General features: G+C 32.4%; 1 protein-coding gene across 1 annotated transcript in view; it reads left to right on the top strand.

Moving 5' to 3' along the window:
* The first annotated feature begins 612 nt into the window (after positions 1-612).
* The window catches only part of LOC118187356 (uncharacterized), a 103,804-nt gene continuing 83,394 nt past the window's right edge, over positions 613-21,022 (top strand). The window contains 1 exon segment of the mRNA XM_035357559.2: positions 613-1,089. Coding sequence (XP_035213450.2) covers positions 869-1,089 — 221 coding nt within the window. The 5' untranslated portion in view covers positions 613-868.

Here is a 21,022-nt window from a genome sequence, read left to right on the forward strand (position 1 = left end):
CTCTTCCCTAATTATCGGTCTCTCGGAGAGCCTAAAAAATCAAATATATCGACAACAATATCTGGCGATGCTTTTCAAAGTTCATAGGAATCATAGTTTTATTATAAAGCAATAAAATGTTGGACAGGCAATGCCCATGTGTATAAAGTTGAGGATCTTTTGTCTTCAAGAATTTTTATTTCAAACCCCTATTCTGCTGAAATACAAGGGGATTTTCAATCACCACCACATTTTTGTTCCCATGTCTAGCATGAATTTCTCAACTACGAAGTTTCCTGGAGAGTTGGTCTTGTAGGCTTTAACAGTTTTTTAGTAGGAAATTGGAATTGTAAACTACATGAATTAGTGTAAATCTGAAATGATAAATATGTAAATTGTCAAGCAATTAGAAATTTTTCAATTTCTACATTGTTTTTCAAAAACTGCAGAATGTTATTTAATTTTCGAAATTAGAAAGCTAAAGTTATCAAATAATTCCCTAGTTATTGTAGTATTCCCTATTACAGGGAATTCTTCTCTAGACGATCCTTCAAGCCACGTGACAAGCTATATCCAATGAGAATGCTTATTTTTTCCTTCGCTGAGATCTGCGCATCTGTATGGATGATGGAAGCATTAATCCGTGGGAGTTAGTGAAGTGCGTTGGAGGTTTACAGAAGCTGTCTATATTGGCACATGCATCATAATATTATGTTATGGATCATGGATACTGGTTAAAGGCCCCTGATCTGTGGTCTGTTAAACATTTAAAGAATTCAAAATGCCTGAATTATCGAACAGAGAGCAAAAACCTTTTCGTTTGTACTGTTACTAAACTCGAAACTGGGATCATCAGGCTTAACTTGCCATTCGAGTTCGTGGCAACGTAATGGCGCCTTTCTTGCTCATATTTACGACAGTATTGGTACTAATTTCTGTACATATTATGGTACTGGACTGTTCGCAGACTTCATGCAATGAAATTAAATGTCCACGGACCAAAAACATCGAGTGCCCGTCAAGTTGTTCTTGTCTAGGTGAACTAGTTGACTGTGGCAGACGAGGATTAGTTGACATACCCAGTGATCTACCCATCTGGGTGAAAATATTGTGAGTATATTTTGTATCACTTTTCGTAATATATATTCAGAATTTGAAAATGTGTTATTTTTTGAAGTCGATAATTCCTTCGTAATTCAGTAAATCTGTATGATTAGAATAAATATTAAAATCTTGTCTCAATGCTGGCATGTTTACATTTGACCAGAGGGCCTGTTAGGCTTAAGTAGTTTATGTTTGGAATCGACCTTTAGAGGACATTATATAGATCAATAATATAGAAAGCGCATTGTTAATTTTTGTTTTGTTTGCGAAGTAACTGTTTTTTTCTTTCTTTATGGATATTATTTTATATTAAAAGGAAACGATTTTGCAATTTGCCACTATATGCGTTATAAATTTTATTTACTGTAAGATTTATTTTTTGTACAGTTTTGTCTTTCACGTGAATTTTCCGTTTAAAAGACTTTCCTGTATTTGTTATAAACAGATGTATCTGTTAAAAATCTGGCAGTTTAAATCTTTTTTTTTTTCTTTTTTAAAAAATGTTTTGATATTTCTTGCGCATTATTTTTTGGTTATTAATGTTAAAGAAGTTTTGAAGGGTAATGATTTGATTTTCATGTATGGTTATGTATGCGAAAATAATGTATCTTGTTTCAAAGTCATCATTCTTTATTTTTGGTTTCAGTCAGTTAAGAATTACTGTTTTTAAGTTCTAAAAATTGCGTTTAATGGTCCATAAATACTTTCACTTTTGTAACTGAATTATTTGTAAATCATTTTGGACCTTGTACAGTGGCTCCCAAAGGTGTTCATATATTTATGATTTTCATTGATAAAGGGTTGATCCATTAATTAAAAGTAAACTTTCTGAATGAGATTTTAATAATAAAATCTATATTCATAACAAAATTACATGAAATATTTTTAAAATATAGCGAAACTTTATTTTTAAGAAATTAATAATAAAAAAATGACAAATATTTTATCTTACAAAAGTTTTTGTACACTTAAAAAAAATTTGACATATTAGTAAATATTTTCCTTTTTCGTTAAATTAATATTTATTAGGATATCCTTTAGCATTTATTAGGATATCCTTTAGCAGTTTTAAACGTCTGGGAATAGATTTTACTAGTTTTTTTTTTTCGTAATTTCTGTATCAGTGTTCATCCATTCTTCCATCATGACTGTTTTGAGTTCACTTTTCGTTTTGATATCGTGTTTTCTTACTCTAACCTCCAGTTCTTTCCAAATGTTTAATCCTAGTATCCTAGTATCCTAGTATCCGGTGCACTAGTATCCTAGTATCCGGTGCACTAGTATCCTAGTATCCGGTGCACACGGGATTTGGCTACTTTTGGCGACTTTATGATAGCAGTAAAAACCGGACATTGCGATGAGTAGTTAACGGGTCATACAAAGAAAATATATAGTTAAACATAACATAGTATATATGCTATGTATATACACACATAGTATATAGTGTATAGTATATATATATATAGATGTTCTTTGGATCATTTTTGGTGTTGGCGATAATTTTCAAAGTCGCGCCAAGGCTGCACCGTATACTAGGATTTTACCCAAATGTGTTCTATGGGGTTTAAATCTGTCGACTGAAGTGGTGTTTTCAAAATCTGTGGACAGTTATAGAGACACCACAGGCGAACGTTGAGAGCCGTTTGCTTAGGATCATTATCATGATTAAAATAAAGTTGTTTCTAATACCCAAATTTTGGGCTGATAATTTAAATTGTCTCTTAAAATATTTAAATAAAGAGAATGATTTATTATGCCATCAATAAATACCAAATTACTAGTCCTGATGCTGGCATGCACCCCCACACAAGAACACCTCCACCACCATACTTAACTGTTCCGACTAAGTTCTTAGAATGAAGTTCCTCATTTTTCCTCATTTCCAAAAATTGTTAAATTTGCTTTAGTTAGCAAATAGGGCATTATTCCAGTACGTTTTGGGTGTATTTATCGTTGATTTTGCGAATGAAAGCCTAAGCTTTCTGTTTTTCTCACTAACAAACAATTTTTTACGGGCAGAACGCCCATGTAATCCAGCTTCTCTGAGAACTCGTTGAACAGTTTAAGGTGAAATTGAAGTAGAAAATTTTGCATTAAATTCTGCAGAAACTTTTACAGCACTCAAACGTGAGTTTTTCACAAATTTTCTAATACAGTCAAAAGTCGTTAATTCGGACACCCATAATCCGGACCCCAAAGCTAAAAACTTTCTGCGCATGCGCCGCGTTGACACATGCGCATAGGCGTTTACGCGTGCGTGTAAGACCTTTTACCACTGCGCATATGCGTGTGCGCAAGCGCAGAATATGTTTTCGCGTGCGCGTTTTATGTATAACGGACGGTATAATCTAAAATTATCTAATTATGTATTTCAGTTAATGTTGATGATTGCCTTGTTCCTTAATCTTCGAATTGGACCCGGCTTATTATTTTTTGCAGACTGTAATAGCAATTTTATAAAAGTAAACTTGAACTTTCGATTATGTCAAATAAAATTTCTGATTTTGGAGCTCCCAAAGGATCGTACAAAACGAAAGTATGTTTCAATGTCCATCAAACAAAAAGTGGAATTGCTGCAAAAAATGGATAAAGACATATGCTTTGTTTCTCTAACCATTCTGAAATCTGTTCATCAATTTCACGTGAAAGAATGTGACAGAGAGGTTAGTGAAAACGAAAAAATTTTGACTGACAAGTTAGTCGTTATTCTCAGCACAACAATTAACGGGACTTGAACAGTGGAACTTTGTAACTGAACAAGAAATTGTGTCCGTTTATAGAATTAAAGAGAAGGTATTATCACATAAAACAAAGCAACTTAAAACAACTTACATTGAAAGAAATGTTTAATAAAGTAAACAAATAAATATTAAGCTTTTTTTTTTTGTAAATTTTGATACCCTTTAGATTATAATTGTTCTTTATTTCATAAATTAAGGCTTCATATTTTTAATTTTAGAATTTCTGCATGCCATCTTACGAGATTTAAACTGATGATCTATAATCCGGAAAAATCGATAATCCGGAATCGCCGAAGTTCCGACGAGTCCGAATTAACGACTTTTGAGTGTAATGAATCTCTCATCAAGTTTAGTTAACTTTCTCGGTCGACCTTTTCTTACCTTGTTTTCAATACGATTTTCTTCTTTAAAACGTTTTATCACAAGCTGCACTGTGGAATGGGATAAATGAACTAATTTAGCGATATTTCGAATTACCACTAATATGTTGAAAAATTATCAATTTTTCAATGCTGTTTGTAATTTCTTTACGATTGCGACCCATTTTTCAATAATAAATAGAATATTCTAAAGTAAACAATAAAAAATTAAAGCAAATGATTTTTTAAATGCCAAATCAAAAATTCAAAAAGTAAAAAAAGCGGCAGACGATAATTCTAATTTTGATTTTATCCAAAAATATTTCAGTGTACGAAGACTTTTGTGACATAAAATGTTTGTCATTTTTTGATTATTAATTTTTTTAAAAATAAAGTTTCGCTATATTTTAAAAATATTTCGTGTAATTTTGTTACAAATAGATTATAAATCTTATTATTAAAATCTCATTCAGAAAGTTTACTTTTAATTAATGGATAGAGCCCTTTTTCAATGAAAATCATAAGTGTACGAACACTTTTGGGTGCCACTGCATATAGATCAAATCCCAAACTTCAGCGCCCCCCCCCCAAAATTCTCAACTTATATATTTGAAAGTATATGGTATTTCATAATAATTTATGCTAATGGAGTTTTTTAATCCTGTTTATAAGTGCAGTATATCAAAAATCTGATTGTCTGATATCTGGAGACCATGCAAATAAACAATAAAAAGTAATTTTAGTTTTATTTGAAGAATCTGTATTTCGTAATGCTCTTTAAAAAGAGAACTTATGAGTTCAGAAGTCAAACAACAAAAATCAGCGTTATATTCACAAAATTTTCACAGGACTAGTTTCGATGGTTTTACCGAACCATCATCTTCAGCTGCAAAACCGCAAATGTTATGAGCTTATGAGCTTAATTAATTTAAAGATTGAGGCCTTATATTGTACCCCTACCAAAATAATTTGAATGCACGTATTAGTTTTCCTAATGGGCCTTATTAAAGGAGCTATGATTTCTTGAAATTTCATCATAATGTCATGTAAGGAATTTAAAAGTGCTTCCAGTCATAATTGCATGGCGAGGGTTCAAACCAAGGTTCTTTAATATACTAAGGTTAGGCCAGGAACGGAAAAAGCGTGCCATTGGTTGCTGGTAGTGACGTCACCCGGGAGACAGGACGCATCGGCCGACGCGTCTGCTACATGATTTTGGTAATGGAAAAAATGTAAACTAAAGCAAAATGATCATTTTATATGTGGTAGATACACCGGAAATACCGGGTATATACTTTCCGATTAAGTATTTTGTTAAAGAAAATGTTTATTTTATGCATAGAATTCGTACGAATGCTGAAAATAATTATAAACATTAAATTCTTTTCGTAAAGGGAAGCCTTAGAAAATGAAAAACGATATTTAAGTTAACTAAGGGAAATAAATATTGTAAAACAAGGTATTTTTCAATATTTTTTCGTAGTATTGTTTGCACTAAATAAATTTTGTTGAACAGAACACATGATGGCATAACTGCTAAGACCATGGTAAAAACATAATAAAAAAGTATTGTTCTATTTATTTTCATTGCTCATGCACTTTTTTTAATACAAATGAACTTTGACATTCCATGAGAAAGATATGATCGTGATTTTCAGTTTAATTTACATATCTCAAGCAAAAATATATATAAAAAGATTTGACTTAACAAATTCATATTTAAATACCATAAAATTGTACAAATTTCTTAATATCCGTCATTATACTTTTAAATAGTATACTTATCACATTCTTTTTAAAGTGAAAAGTCACTTCATACTGATTCACTTCAGATTTTAGCAGAAGTGCATATTTTTTCAGTATAATCTAAAAGTACTCTTATAACCCCTTACACTCCCAAGATTTCTATATAACATTTATCCTGACGTGATTATTTGCTATAGTAAATAATCTTCGATATCGGCATCCTATTCTTCCTTCCATACATTAAAAATGGAACAATTAAAATACATTTTCTTAGACATATACGCATAATAATAAACTTGCCATACATCTTAGTTTCAGCCCACCAGCAGCTGAGCGGTAAAGTCGCTGAACACTGGTAGTTCGGTCCGAATCCCGCGAACGGGCTGGCTGCATGGGCGTTTTCGTGGTTTTCCTCATGTGTAATGTGTATACGATCCAGTTTACCTGAGAAAGTCCTCCAAGAAGGCATCACACCTATTACGCAGATAGCCCTAGTGTGCTTTGCCATAATTAAATACACCACCACATCTTAGTTTCAATTCAGCCTGTACACAAATTAAATATTTTTAATTACTAATGTATTTTTATCAGGTTGTTTCTTAAAATACTTTTGTTATACTCAAAATATGTGTTCAATATTAAATTATTTTTCTTTCTCTTATAATTAAAAACAAGTTATATGGAATCAAAATTAAAACATATGCAGCAGTTAAATAACACTGAAGAGTATCTACTTACTCTTTCGCTATTTGTATTCTAGCATTATACACAGATTTGTTTTCCTTCAGAGTCAGCTATGTGTAAGTTCACTTAGTTATATCAATTAAATTACATCAGACATATGCATCAGTTAAACAACATTGAAGGAAATATGTTGCTCGCTCATCGATGTTTGCATCATAGTGTGGTCGAGAAATTGTTCTTTCTTCTGAAGCATGTATCAGTTTACTTAGTTCTCAATGCTTAACCCAGACATTGCTTCAATACATAGAATTACTTTTGGGATGTAAAGAAAGTAACCAAAACATGTGAATTAACTTGGATAAGCGAATTTATCAACTAATCATTCAGGTAGTCACTATTGGTAAACACGACACTGAGATTAAATATCTCGCTATAAGTCTCCTTCATAAAAGGAAAATTATGATAAAATGAATAGCACATATTCTGGCATTTTCGATGTTGAAATTATCTGCTCTTTTGCAGCGAATAGTCCATAACTTACGATCACTTGGAAAACGATGGTATGTGATGCCTTGACTTTTAGTTTTCCTTCTATAATTCTGACACAACGCTATAACACAACTTGCCATTTCCGACTAGGTATAAAAGCAAATTAACAACACAAATCAAATGTATCCCAGATCAAATGCAACGAATGTAAACAAACGCCGAGAACTAACGACTGTCAGACTGTCACCCACATGACATGACGTCATGCGCAGGTGGCATAATTTTCCTCCCTGCACTAGGCATCGCTCTTGGGCTCCCCCTGGGTTCAAACCTCCATGTTGCACTTGCCCCATTTCTTTAGTTTTTCTATTGCCTTCTACATATATAAAGTACTATAAATGTTTACAGTATCTTGCAGAAGCTTGGTGGAAATCTAATAACAGTGGCAACTATTTTTTTGCCATATTCATGACGTTCATGATGTATTGGGTCATTTGGAAAGTTTTGGTATTTTTTTATGATAAATACAAATGAGGCAGTACAAAAACATAAAACAGCTTCGTTTAACTGGAGGCTCCATTTTATTTGATTTTTTGTAATTTTTCTACCAGCTAGAGAATTTTTTTTTTTTTTTTTTTAAATGCTGTTTCTTCTTAAAGAAGTTATTGATTTGCTATTTGTGAGTCTCTAAAGACTTGAACTCTAGGCCATATAGAGAATAAAGTGTGAAGGGGGCAAGGTAGGGTGAATATAGAGGTAATACAAGTTATCCCAGATTATTCATCAAATCATCAATATTTGCCATCATATTTGGAAGGATTCATGTGGCGAAAAAAAAAAAAAGTGAACGGATATGATTCATTAGACTCGATCATAGAAGCGATTGCTAAGCAGTTTCCGCCAAAAATAAGTATTGGCATTTAAATAAGTTTTGTGAATAAATGATAATTATTTAGTTTACAAATGTAAATAAAATGTCTGTACTATTTTTAGTAATTTCTGACGACGGTAATTACAATTTTTTTTTTCCCCTTTACAACAATTATCGTGCGGGGTATAATGGAAGAGTACTCATAATTCTTATAAAATATTTTTTTATTGAAATATTTGTAATCTTACTTATGCTATTTAAATTTTATGTGTGTATGTAAGCAGTTTTGGTGTGTATAACAAAAAATTAAAACAGAATACAGTATAACTAATAGTGATAAATCATATATGTGCACTAAAATTATTCATATATCTTCAGAAAACTTTTAAAAAAATCATTGCATGTTATCTCTTGAGTGTAGCTTATTAAATATACTAATGAAGAGTCATGAAATATAATAAGGAAATAAAATATTTTAAATAACAAGTTATTACAGAATGACAGAAAATCTCATTAAAGCGACGTTGCTGCTCAGAAACATACTAGTGCTACATTTACATACAAAGATTGGTAAAAATATACTCTACCTTGGCGAATCGTTTCTTTTTTGATGCCAAGATCGGCACCAGGAAGAATTGGCGGCAATTTTAAGATGGCCGCTACACAAAACCAAAGTAAGAAGTCAAAGACTTGTACAAACTCGGTGTCCATGTATACGTAGACCTATTTTCGCTTAAAAAAAAAAAAAAAAAAAATCTGAAATGTTTCAGATTTTAAATTACGTCCAAAGGGGTGTTTTTTAACATTTTGTGTGTTACCTTTCTTTATTAAATATCATGTTCCTCGCACTTAAACCATAAGATCCAGTGCAACAGCAATATCGCAAAATAGTTTTAAAACGAGCATATCTTTAGAATTTCCGATACAGAGACTCACGCGCTGGAGATAAAAATGTTTTTTTCTGCACAACGTTGCCATTGCTCGCTTTGAAATCCTTGAGTTTGTTAATCAAAAATTCGTCAAAATTTTAAAAAATAGGAAATCGATCATAAAACAAATTTCAAATTTGGTCTTCCACATGCTCATATTTGTTGGAGGATTACGTTATTCAAAATTCGATGACTCTATGTACCGTTGTTTTATCACAATACGAGAAATATACATACATTTATGCAGATTTTTCATTATTTAATTTCTTCAAATATAATGCAGGACTCTAACATTTTGTGGCAACAGTTTGAAAAGTGAACCGACATTTATGAGTCCGACGCAAAATGCCAAAACGAAACTGATAGTCCTTCGGGATTCAAATCCCTTTGGACTAAAAAAAAAAAATCAGAGAATTGCGCAAACTAGGCATTGTGCACTGCCTTTGTCCATGTTCACATTGATCTATTTTCACTTAAACAAAACCAGGAAGCTGAAACAAATTTAAAACTATCATGGTAACCAGAAAAAAATACGTTCCTGTCTAAACACACAGAGCTGAACAAATAACCAAAAATACATATTTCCTAACAAAAAAACATTAAACAGCAAACCTTTTTTTAACAATAAATGAAATGTCAATTTTTTAACATACCTTATTTTCACATGCATACCCACCACCATTCTCCAGGTAAGCTCAGTTAAATTTTTTGTCGTTTCGGCTCATTAACATTCATCCTCTTACCCACCTCAGACATACTCAAATGACCAAATGCATGTAGGCTTCCCACCACCATCCTCCAGGTAAGCTCAGTTAAATTTTTTGTCGTTTCGGCTCATCAACATTCATCCTCTTATCCACCTCAGACATACTCAAATGATGGTACCCACAGCAAAATAATAGCAAATTCAAAATCCAAAGCCATACCACTCATGTGCAAGCAAACTCAGCAATTGAAAAACCTAACCCGGAACCATACAAAAGGGTTACTATTAGAAAAAATAACCCAAATCTAAATTTATCACAACATAAATATCGCTAAACATGTTGTGATAAATTTAACAAAAATTTTTTGATGACAAAAACTAAAAAAAATCCAAAATTTTCCCCAAGAAGAGTTTTGCCAACATTAAAAACAATGGTTACCGAAAAACCGATTTCGCGCAGCGAGCTTCTAGATTTCACAAGCAACCAACACTGCTTGGCGATTTTTTTTTCAGACAAAAACCAAGGGGTATTGTACAGTAAACATTAGCCCAAAAATCAGTGTGGTTAACATTTCTAAACCTTTCACAATGTGTTAATTAGAGTTACACATTTTATGTTCACAGAACAAAATCAAATAATACTCATTAAAAGAAGGTTAAAACTCAACATGTTTCAGTGAGTTAAAGTTTCCTAGCATTTTAATATCATTTGTCTATTTTGACAGTTTGAAATAGTATAATGTTCCTTTGTAGCATATCAAAAATGATAGTGGTGGGTGTATGTTGAAAAATTGAAGCATATGAAATGTGATAATCCATCAGTGAGTATGCAAAGGGGGGGACATAGTCTTGTAAGGTAATAAATGCTTGTAAAAGATTTCATTGAATTCTTTTTTTTCACTAAATTAAAACATTTTTTGCATTTTTTTACTTTATGAAGTTTGGAGCTTCATTCACAAACATTCTACAGAAATATAATTTTCTAACAATTCTGCGTTTGCATAGAAGCCATCTACATTCACGTTTTGCAAATTTGACAGCTTGCTCATGTAGTAGTAGCTTACTCGTGCTACTCACAGTAGTAATGTTAGAAATTCAGAACCTTGTAATATTCAGACCTGATGTTTAGGAAAGACATGATGTTTTTTAATACTTAGTATCACCTTTTGCATATCTTCTTTCTGTGCTTCTAAAGAACACTTAACTGGTTCTGTTTTTCCTTCAGAATTGTTGGGAAAGATGCTTTATTCTTCAGCCCTTTAAGTGCCACATATTATTAATGCATTTTTTGTTTTGTTTTTTGAATCCATTTCAAGATTAAATTAGCCATGAACATCATGTCTATAAAGATGTGACTAAATTAATGAAAGGAGGAGGAATTGTGTATGTTTTCTTTTTCCTAATTTGTAGCCATCAATTCAAATGTTGCTGCTTTTATATGTTACCATAAATGTAAATTTACACAAATCATGTGTTGGGTAAATCCGGGAATAACTATATATACTGGTCATCAGAATTAAAGGATAATGACGGAAATAAAACATAACTGGTGCTAAATGAAAAATTATTAATGGAAATTTCTGCAGAAGCATTAATTAATATAAATTACGTTGTTTGGCAGTTGATTATTCACAGAATATTGAAATTAAAACGAAATTTATAGAAATTGGTAAATGATGGAAAAATCAAGTATAGTGGAAGGCACCTAGGGCACCTACTGCAGATATGCATACCTCAGATCTTGATTTCATAGACTGTACCAAAGTGTTGATCAGGTGTTGTGGAATTGGATGCTACTCTTTCAAAAGTGCTCTTACCAGCTCCTGGAGGATTGGGAAGGATTTTGCACACTGAAATTTGGCATCCTAAGGCGTGCCACTCATGCTCAATCAGGTTCATGTTTGATGAGTAAGGTAGCCAGTCCATTCGAGTGATATCTTCTGTTTGCAAACAGACACCACATATACTCGATGGAGCCAAACATTGCCATCCATTAGCAAAAACTGGGCCATAGCATCCCTAAACAGTCTAACTTAGAATTCCAATAACTCATTCACATATCTCCAGGAGGTTACAAAACCTCCTCGAAAGATATGCTACTTGGTGTGGCATTTTTCACGATTCCTCACCACATTAAACTGCTGTTGCGGAAATGGGGTATTTAATGGACAAAGGAAGGTTGTATGTTCCTTGCTCTCTCCAGATCAAAATACATCTGGAATCGCTGTTCAGATTATATCTGGACTTGTCAGTAAACAGTACTCCGGCCCTTTTGTATTGGCTCCGTTGAACATGACGGTAGCACCAGTTTAAATGGGTCTCTGTGGATGCTGGAGTGAGTGGGACACAAACCATTGCTTTTTTCACATACAGTCCAACTTCGTTAAGCCTTCATGCAGCAGTTGAATAACTAGAGCAGTAGAATGCAAGTTCTTGTGGCAGCCTGAAGTTCTAAAACCAAATCTCTTGTAGTTGCTTGGCAATTTCTTGGAGCCGACAATGACAGAAAACGGTCTTCTGATGCAGTTGTTTCTCTTGGTGGCCTTGATCAGCCTGTCTATCAGCTAACTAATCTAGTACCTAAAAAGGGCTTCTAAACTCTTTTTAGGCACACTTTGATATGACACTTTGAGAAGGGATATTCAAATCTTTGGCCACCTCAATTTGTTTTTAACTTCCCTCGATTCTAACACTTTTGGCCTTCACTTAAACTATGCCTTTGAATCAAAACTACTGAATACTGATCACTCTCAGAAACTGCATTCACTTTAAACATTAGTACAGACTGGAATTTCAACACGTTGTCAATCTTCGAATTTGCATATTTCCGACCCTAGCACTCCTATTGCTAACGTATGCACAGAAGTGCAGTTTTGTGTTTAGTTGTATTTAATTAATATAGATAATTACAGCATTAGGCATTGGTTGCAGCATTTACTCAGTGAGTATATATTTTTTTTCATTATCCTATAATTTCAGTGACCAGTGATTCGGCAAAACAGTAGTGCATTTGAATGATTTTATCAATTTAATATTTCTGTATTTAATAAGATTTTATAGCAAAAAATTTCGAGATTTTTTCTATTTCGAGTTTTTTAAAGACATCCTAAAGAGCAAGCCAGTTAAACTGCACATGAGTGTAAATGAGAATTATCCCCACAAGAACTGAGGTAAAATAAAGGCATTGTATTTATTTCTTGAGTGATTGAGTGAGTTATATGTGAGTTATATCACTCAAGAGATTCTTGAGTGAGTTATATGTGAACTTTTGCATGCAAGAATAATTCAGATGTGTAAAATGAAATACAGAAACATTAGTGTTTTGTCTGAATGATTTGGAGCAAAATTCTCGGAATGATATTTAAACTTTGTGTTCTTGGTGCAGTGAATTAATTTTATTAGATTTAACAAAGTGATGTTAGACATTATCAGTAATTAACATAAAAATTCAAGTTTTTAGCACATGATGCTACTGAATGTAATCTGTCAGCACTCATATGCAACTCTGAAGAATATACTATTGAAGGTTAATTTTAACCCATCAGTTTTAGATTTTAGGTCTGTTGTTGATTGATATTTGATTTACAGATTTCTGAGATACAGTGTGATGGTAATGCAGACCTTAGAGCTTGTGAGGAAATATTACAGGTCTTGTTTATGATCACTTCTTTCTCCTTTGACAATTTCGGTACTTTCTGGTCATTTGCATCTCCCTCCTAAAAACTCACTACGGTATTTTATGGACTATAAGATTCACTTTTTTTTTCAAAAAATTGCCTCCAAAATTGAGTTGCATCTTATACTTGAAATTAATGTACAAATGTCCAATGTTTGATTTAAAATTCCCACTAGTCTTAAAAATGGCCATATACTCGTTGCCGTGGAAAACCAATATGTATCTGGCAACATTGGATTCAGTTGACAACACTGTTCTCCTGTTCTACCATCACAAACCCAGAACATTGGATGTGTATGATGCAGCATTGCAGTCTACAGTGCCAGTGAACTTGAAAGTGATTTCTGTTATCATTAACAGTACAATATTTTTGTTAGTAGCTAGTTTCACAATGGAAAAAAAGAAAAGGTATTCACATGAAGCGGGCAATTGAAATAGTGAAGTGGATATAAGTGATACCCCCATACAGAAGAACATGGAAACGGAGCAACTGATCGGCATTTCAGCCCTCTACCAACAGAAAAAGAAAACATTCATGATCGGCGGGCTAGTAAAGAAGAACTGGAAAAAAAAAAAAAAAAAAACTGAAAACTAAATGTGCTAATAGGGGGCTGAAAGCAAAATGGCCCAAACCAGAAGATGATGTATTGAAATGGATTCAAGGACACCATCAAAATGACATTGGAATTAATAAAAAATGATTAAAATATGCAATTGTAAGCTAACACTATAGTGGAACTTAACAGACTTTAAGTGGGGGGAGTTGGTTGGTGTTACAGCTTTATTCCACGAGAATGTGAAGCGAAAATATTATCTTCCATCGCTTTATTATTCAACATTGAAAGAAAACCAGTGTGGAGCTAAGCCAAATAGTGAATATGGACGAAACTCCTCTAACATTTGATGTGCAGAGTAAGTGAATATGGACAAAACTTGTCTAACATTTAATGTGCAGATTAACAGTGAAATGGACATGAAAAAATGCACTACGTTGTTGTGCTGATGGTATTAAACTTAATCCAGTGATCATTTTCAAGTGCAAAACAATGTGTAGGAGAGAGGATGTGTGGAACAATGTGTGGAGAGAAACAAAGTGTGGGAGAGAAGGAAAGGTGCTTTATTGAAGAAGAGTTCTCTTCTTGTGCTAGATCAATTTAGTAGTCATTTGAAAAATTCTGTGAAACAGAAATTGAGACAGGGAAATACAGAGCTTGCTGTTATTTTGGGAAGGCTTACTTTACAATTGCAATATCTTGATGTTTCGATAAATAAACCATTTAAAGTGTATATGAGAGAGGAATGGAACAAATGGATGATGGATGAAACCCAATGTGAATTTATGGCGAAGGAGCTTTAAAACGACCTACAGTCAAACAAGTGTGTTAGTGGGTAAAACAGTCATGGTCTAGAGTGAGAGACGGTATTATTGTTAAATCTTTCAAGAAGTGTGGCTGCAACACTCGATGGCAGTTAAGACAATCATGTATATGAAGAAGAAAACGATGATGATTAAGAGGAAGAAAATTCAGATGACGACTTTCAAGGATTTTAAAGGTCAATTCAGTTTTTTAAACTAAGAATTTAAGTCTGGCTTTGCAATCTAATGGTAAAAATGTTATTTAAAAAAAAAATTGCTTGAAATTTAAGATGCGTCTTATAGTCCGTAAAATACAATAATTATTGCTGATTAATTTTTTGCCAACCTGAGATGTAAAAGACAATAGCTATTTTAAAAAGTAGCGGCTCATTAACAATTTCATAAAATAGCAACCATTTAACAAAATTAAAAATGTAAGAAATATCCATAATAAAACACCTTTATTTTAAAATTATTTAATTGTTTGTTGTGCTCCATGTATGCAAGGGTCTGTTTTAGCTTCAGAAAACATCAGAGAGTTGCACAAGTTGGCACTGTGCACATTGTCATTCCCATGTATGCAGTGATCTATTTTTGTTTAAAAAAACAATTGCATAAATTTAGAATCGCCCACAAATATTGATCCATAAACTTCAGTCATTTAGAAATACGACTTCACAGACTGTAAATTTTTCCATTCTGTGTTGTTTGGAAAAATGCCATATTTCTGAAGAAATAAATGCATTAGCTGGAAAAATTCACTGTCCCATTATAACGTCTCTCGCATATTTTCGAGCATATTTTATTACTCATTTTACTAAAATATTCAAGACTAATTTGAGTATATAACTTTTGTATTTTATATTTCATTGCAGATTTTAGGGTCTTTAACAAATAATCTGAACAAACCTACGAGAGTAATTAAAACTAGGTTTGAGTGTTTAGTTGTTATGCTTAATTTGAATTTTTTAAAAATAAAACTATTAGTTTTTTAAATTTTGAAGTGAATATGGTTTCCATAGCATTAAATGTGATTTTCCTACCAGCAGCTAATAATCTTTTGTGGATTTTGTATTTCTCTCTTAAATCTTTTTAAATTCCAATTTCTCAGTTTCATTCTAGTAAAGAAACATTTAAATCATTTTCAGTATCATGGTTTTCCTTTAAACAAGTTGATGTAATTTGTAAATTAATTAATCTGTAAATTTTAGTAAATAAAAAAAAGATTATGAAAATCAAAGTAAAATTGCCTTTTGCTGAGAGAACATTGTTATTAATTTAATTTAAAATGCAATGGTTTTATATTTGAAGGCTTAAATGCTAAGCACTACATTTGCTTGAGATCAAATAATTTATAGCTATTGCTGTAAATTTTAGGCCCATCTGTTGCTGAGTGGTTAAGACTTCTGAATACTGGTAGTCAGACTTGGCTTGGGACCCAGGCAAATTAGGTGGCTGCATGGTTGGTTTTTGTGGCTTTCCCCATGTGTAACGTAAATTGAGCTAGTTCCCCTTAGAAAGTCTTTCATGAAGGCATCTTCCCTCTTAGGCAGATAGCCCTTGTGGCTTTCCCATTTTCAAATAACCTAACGTAACCTGCTGTAATTTTTTTTTTTTTTCTTTTCCTCCCATTTCCGTAGAAGCTTTTTCAACGGATGGCCAGGATTTCATATCTTTGTTATTGTTGTCTTTTACCTTTCATTTATTTATTAAAGATTATATTAAAGAGATTTTCTCAATTTATATCTAAAATAATCAAAGGTAATAAGGGATATTAATCATCATTAAAATTGAAAGCTTTATTATATCATACATTAATGTTTCATTACTTCAATATTTCACTAAAAGCTAGAAATGTTGAGTTTCACTATGTTAGCTATCCTAAATTACCTTCAGCAGACTAAGAATAGTTGGAGTTACAAATAAGGTATCGAAATAATACTGAAAATAAATGTAAGAGAAACGTGCAAGGTGCTTTAAATGGTCTCATTTCGGGTTGGATTTGCTGTTAATGGAAAGTAGATACCACGGTCTAGTGACTTATCGCCATTGCGTAACAGCGGAAAGAAAGATGGCTTAAAATTCTGGGAGAAGTTTGTCAGCTGGAAAGATATATGGAGTTCGCAGAGTAAATTGTGATACCCATCGCTTTCTGCCGACTGCTTATTTTTATGCATCATTTCGAGTGTGATTCAGATCTGAGCTGTTTTAGGTTTTCGATAGTAGGAGCTACGTTTTAAGTACAGTAGAACTCCAGCTATCCAGATAGTTTATTGTTTTTTCTAGGCAATGTGAAGCAAAGCTTGTTATTATTTAATCAGCTGTTTAGTGAAAATCATAAATTTATTGCTCATTATAAGTGAACAAATAAATTATATAACTGTATATTATTATTTTATATCAATTAACAATTGATGTTCTAAATTCTAACTGAATAATGCGTTTTTACCGCCCCCTTTCATAAAGAAAGTAAGTAGTTCTATTTTATCCCCAAAAATAAGTTTATTGTGATGGAAATAAAAAATATTTAAAATCAATGTTGGATTAAAATATGATAAAGGAGAAATAAAAATACTATGTGCATAAAATATACATCATATTTTTATTATGAATATCTGGAAGAGCTGTGGGTGTATTTAGGATATTTGATGTTTAACTGCTAATGAAAGATACGAATGTAGTTGTCTTCTCTTCACAGTTTATATTTGCTTTTGACAGAATAACTGAATCATCAGTTTTATTTATTTCTCTGTTATTTAATGTGAAATAAGTATGTACTTATTTTTTTCCGTTCTTTTTAATGTGTGGCTATGATATACTGCTTGTTTAGAGCTGCGCTATTGACACTAACTGAAGTTTACCTATATATTATGCAGTTATATCTGTATCTGTCCCCTGGATAATTAAAAAAAAAAAAAAAAAAAAGAGGTAGCTCCAAGATCAGCTTTTTTATTTCCATTTTCCACCAGTGATAGAAGAGAATTTAGAAGAAGTAAAGCAACAAAATCATATTTTAAACAGTATTTTAATCAAATATATATAATTTAAATGTTAATTAAATATTTATATGTGGAATTGGTTGAAATGCAGTTTAGCCCACCGCTTGGCGACTTTTTTTGAATGAGCAATAAACGCACCATTAATTAAAGAATACATTAAGTTATTTTGCATCTGAAATATATTTTTTTTTAAACATCTGAGATGAAACAAAATTAGAAATTAGTTCTTTTTTGTCTAATTCAGCACATACGTAATTTTCACTTGCTCTTACCGCAAGTTTCTTTCGCGAGTCATTCTTGTGATATATTAGTATGTATATACGTCTTAATTAGTTTGGAAAACGCTCTTTCACCCTTCTGCAACAAAAAGGGTGAAATCAATTATATATCAATTCCATGAGATAATTCACCAGATAGGATTTTAAGTTTCATATTTATCTTTGTAAATACAAGAATGTATCTTTAGATGCACGTAATATTTTTTTTACAAGTATATGTCTTTAGATTCTCCCTCTCTGTTCCAAATCACTAGTTTTTCAGTACATCTTCTTTCTTCAATTTCTGATAAATTGTATAGGAAATTAAAATGGCATAATGCTGCAGGATTTGCATATGGACTTCTTGTGGGGATTGTAATTTTAAACGCTTAAAAAGTGCGTATGTATATAAATCCTCCTTTCTTTCAGCTATTTTAATTAACTAAGCAACGTGATAAAGTTATATTTCCGACGAAAATTTAAAAACCAGATGACCTTCCGACGATAACATCGGACGGAAAGCTCCGCTATGTTTATTAAGTGTCATGGCCTTCTCTCTCGAAGGTCACGGCTGCTCTCGCCTTGCAGACCCCCATCTGCCGGTCTGTGTGTATGTAAACAACATCGTACATGTTCATGTATATGAATCTCAAATTGTGTTGCTAAAAACGTATGGTGGAGAGAATTTTTGTTTGTTGTTAATCAGCCTGTAAGAATTTTGTTTATTTAATATATTCCCACGAACACTGTATTAGTTTAAACCTTAGTATACATTAACTACCGTCAGCTTTTGCTAACTACCGTTTGTGAAGCCGCTGAATTGACTTTCCGCGCATGTAGTCGAATGTATGACATTAAGTATACTTTTAGCATACAGAAAGGTCAGCGGTATTACACTTAACCTTAACTCATAATTTTTACACCTACAACTGCTATAAAAGTAAAGAAAGAAACATGATATTCATTGACCGTCCGAGATATTTTTTCAATAGTACTTTTATCGTTATAAATTTTTTAATCATTAAATAAATATTTAACTATTTATATAACAAATAAGGGAGCAGGAGCACCATTAGAAACTAAGTTAAGAGTCTTTTTTATTGTGCTAAAACATTTTGATCATTGAAACATATTGTTGCGTGCGTACGGATTCGTTACTAAATGAATGCACAAGTCCGATGAAAAATGAACAAAAATTTATTATTATCACAACAAAAATGCTTAAATTTTCTCAAATTATCACGCAGTATTACAATATCTCACAGAAGTTATCTTTTAACTACTCAAATGTTCAATAGAACGTAATTCAAAACAGCTAAAGAACGCTACTCCGCGAATTCGCTACAATCAACAAGAGCAGTTTTCTAAACAACAACAAACTAAGCAACTACTACGAACTGAAATGTTTTCCTCCTTTTAATAAGATTTTAAAATCACGCGCTAGAATTTTCTAGTACTTTCTCGAAATCAAAAAGAGATATTTATTTATTTAATGCACGTGCTCTTGTATTTTCAATTTTCCGGCTTAGCTTTCTTTTAATATTCGTCAGGCGCTGCACTGCGCGAGAAATAAAACCATTTAATTTATAATTGAACTAACATTTGCTTTTTAAATACCAAATTCGTAACACTATTCATAACGCGTAAAAACGCATGCGAAAACCGAGTAACACTAAATTATACAGAAGCATGATAAAGTGAACAAAAGATATCTGTTTCCAAAGAAAGCTTTATAATTCCCTCCCTCCCTCCTCCAACGTCCGTAAAATGGACTGGACGTCGAACGGGGATGTGAGCTTATAAACCAAAAATGTCTTAAAAGAACTGACCATCGGGAAAAGGAAGATAGCTGTACAGCGAACTGTGAATGACAGCATTTTTTATGAATATTTTAACTGCATGTGTACGCAAATTTTGTTTTTCATGCAGTGGAGGAGTGTCATATTATAGATGGGAATTTTAGTTGATGTGGACTGAAGTTTCCGCGTGCGAGGTGGGGGAAGGAAATAAGAATCAAAATAATCACTCGAAATTTTTTCAAATCCATGCGTTCGCGAAGGTCAGGTGTTGGAATACCACCTTCCTCACATTCGAAAATCATTCGGGAAAAAACGAATGAAAGGGGGTCAGTGAACCGATTGATTACCGCCCTGACCCATTCGTTTTCGCCCACTTTAACCCAGTATGGACGTGAAGGGAAGTGACTCTAAGGAAATAAATAAAAAAAAAATTTGCGAAATGCAATATATTTTCGTCGAACCCATCTAGTATTTTTCTGGAAGACTGGTTGGTGGTTCGTTTATTTCTTTTTGTTTATTGATATGGTCAGGTACAGAATTGGAAAGATTTAGTGACAAGATGGCATCGTAGTCAGAGGTCGGTTTTAAAAATAGTTGGCTTCAAGTTCTTGCCCAGAATTTGTTTTATGGATCTTTTTGTGAAGGATTATTACCGTGCCCCTTATTTGAAAGGATTGTGATATGACATCTTTCTGGCATGGAAGTTTAGATTCAGTTGGGAAAGCGGAATTGAACTTCCACGTCTTGTCTAATGTTGAACGTCAACGCAAAAGCAGGCTTTATATACGCGTAAATATGTATAGTTTTTTTCTTTTATTCTAAATGCTTAGTTTTCTTTTCTTTGTAGTTTCTTTAGGTGTTTATTTCTGAGACGGGAAATGTTAAGTAGTTATCTTTTTTGATACTAAAAACACCTGTGACGATCAAAGATAGCTAAGTGTCCTTACATTTAATATAAATAAGTTAAAGAATCTGTTCAAACGTAGTTTTCAACTTCTTTTGCCTTGAAATGCCCGTTTTTGTTCAGAACCAAAGTTCAGAATGAAAATTGTTTAGAAATACTCAAAAAGTCTAAACAAAGAAACAGCTGAAAGTTAAAATATATATATATATATATATATATATATTATTCGAATGAAGCCATAATATAAAAAATAGTTTTAATTTTTAGTGTTTGTAGTCGAATGTATGACATAAGTATACTTTTAGCGTACAAGAACGGTGAACTTTTTTTTTTTTTTTTGAACGTTTTCATAGAATAAAATGATATTTTTAAACAACTAGTTTACATTGTTTACCAAGAGACAAGAGTTCTTTAACGAAATA

Source organism: Stegodyphus dumicola, chromosome 8 (assembly GCF_044657685.1).
Source record: "Stegodyphus dumicola isolate Sdum_Otavi_A_Nest chromosome 8, ASM4465768v1".
NCBI classification, from domain to species: Eukaryota; Metazoa; Arthropoda; class Arachnida; order Araneae; family Eresidae; genus Stegodyphus; species Stegodyphus dumicola.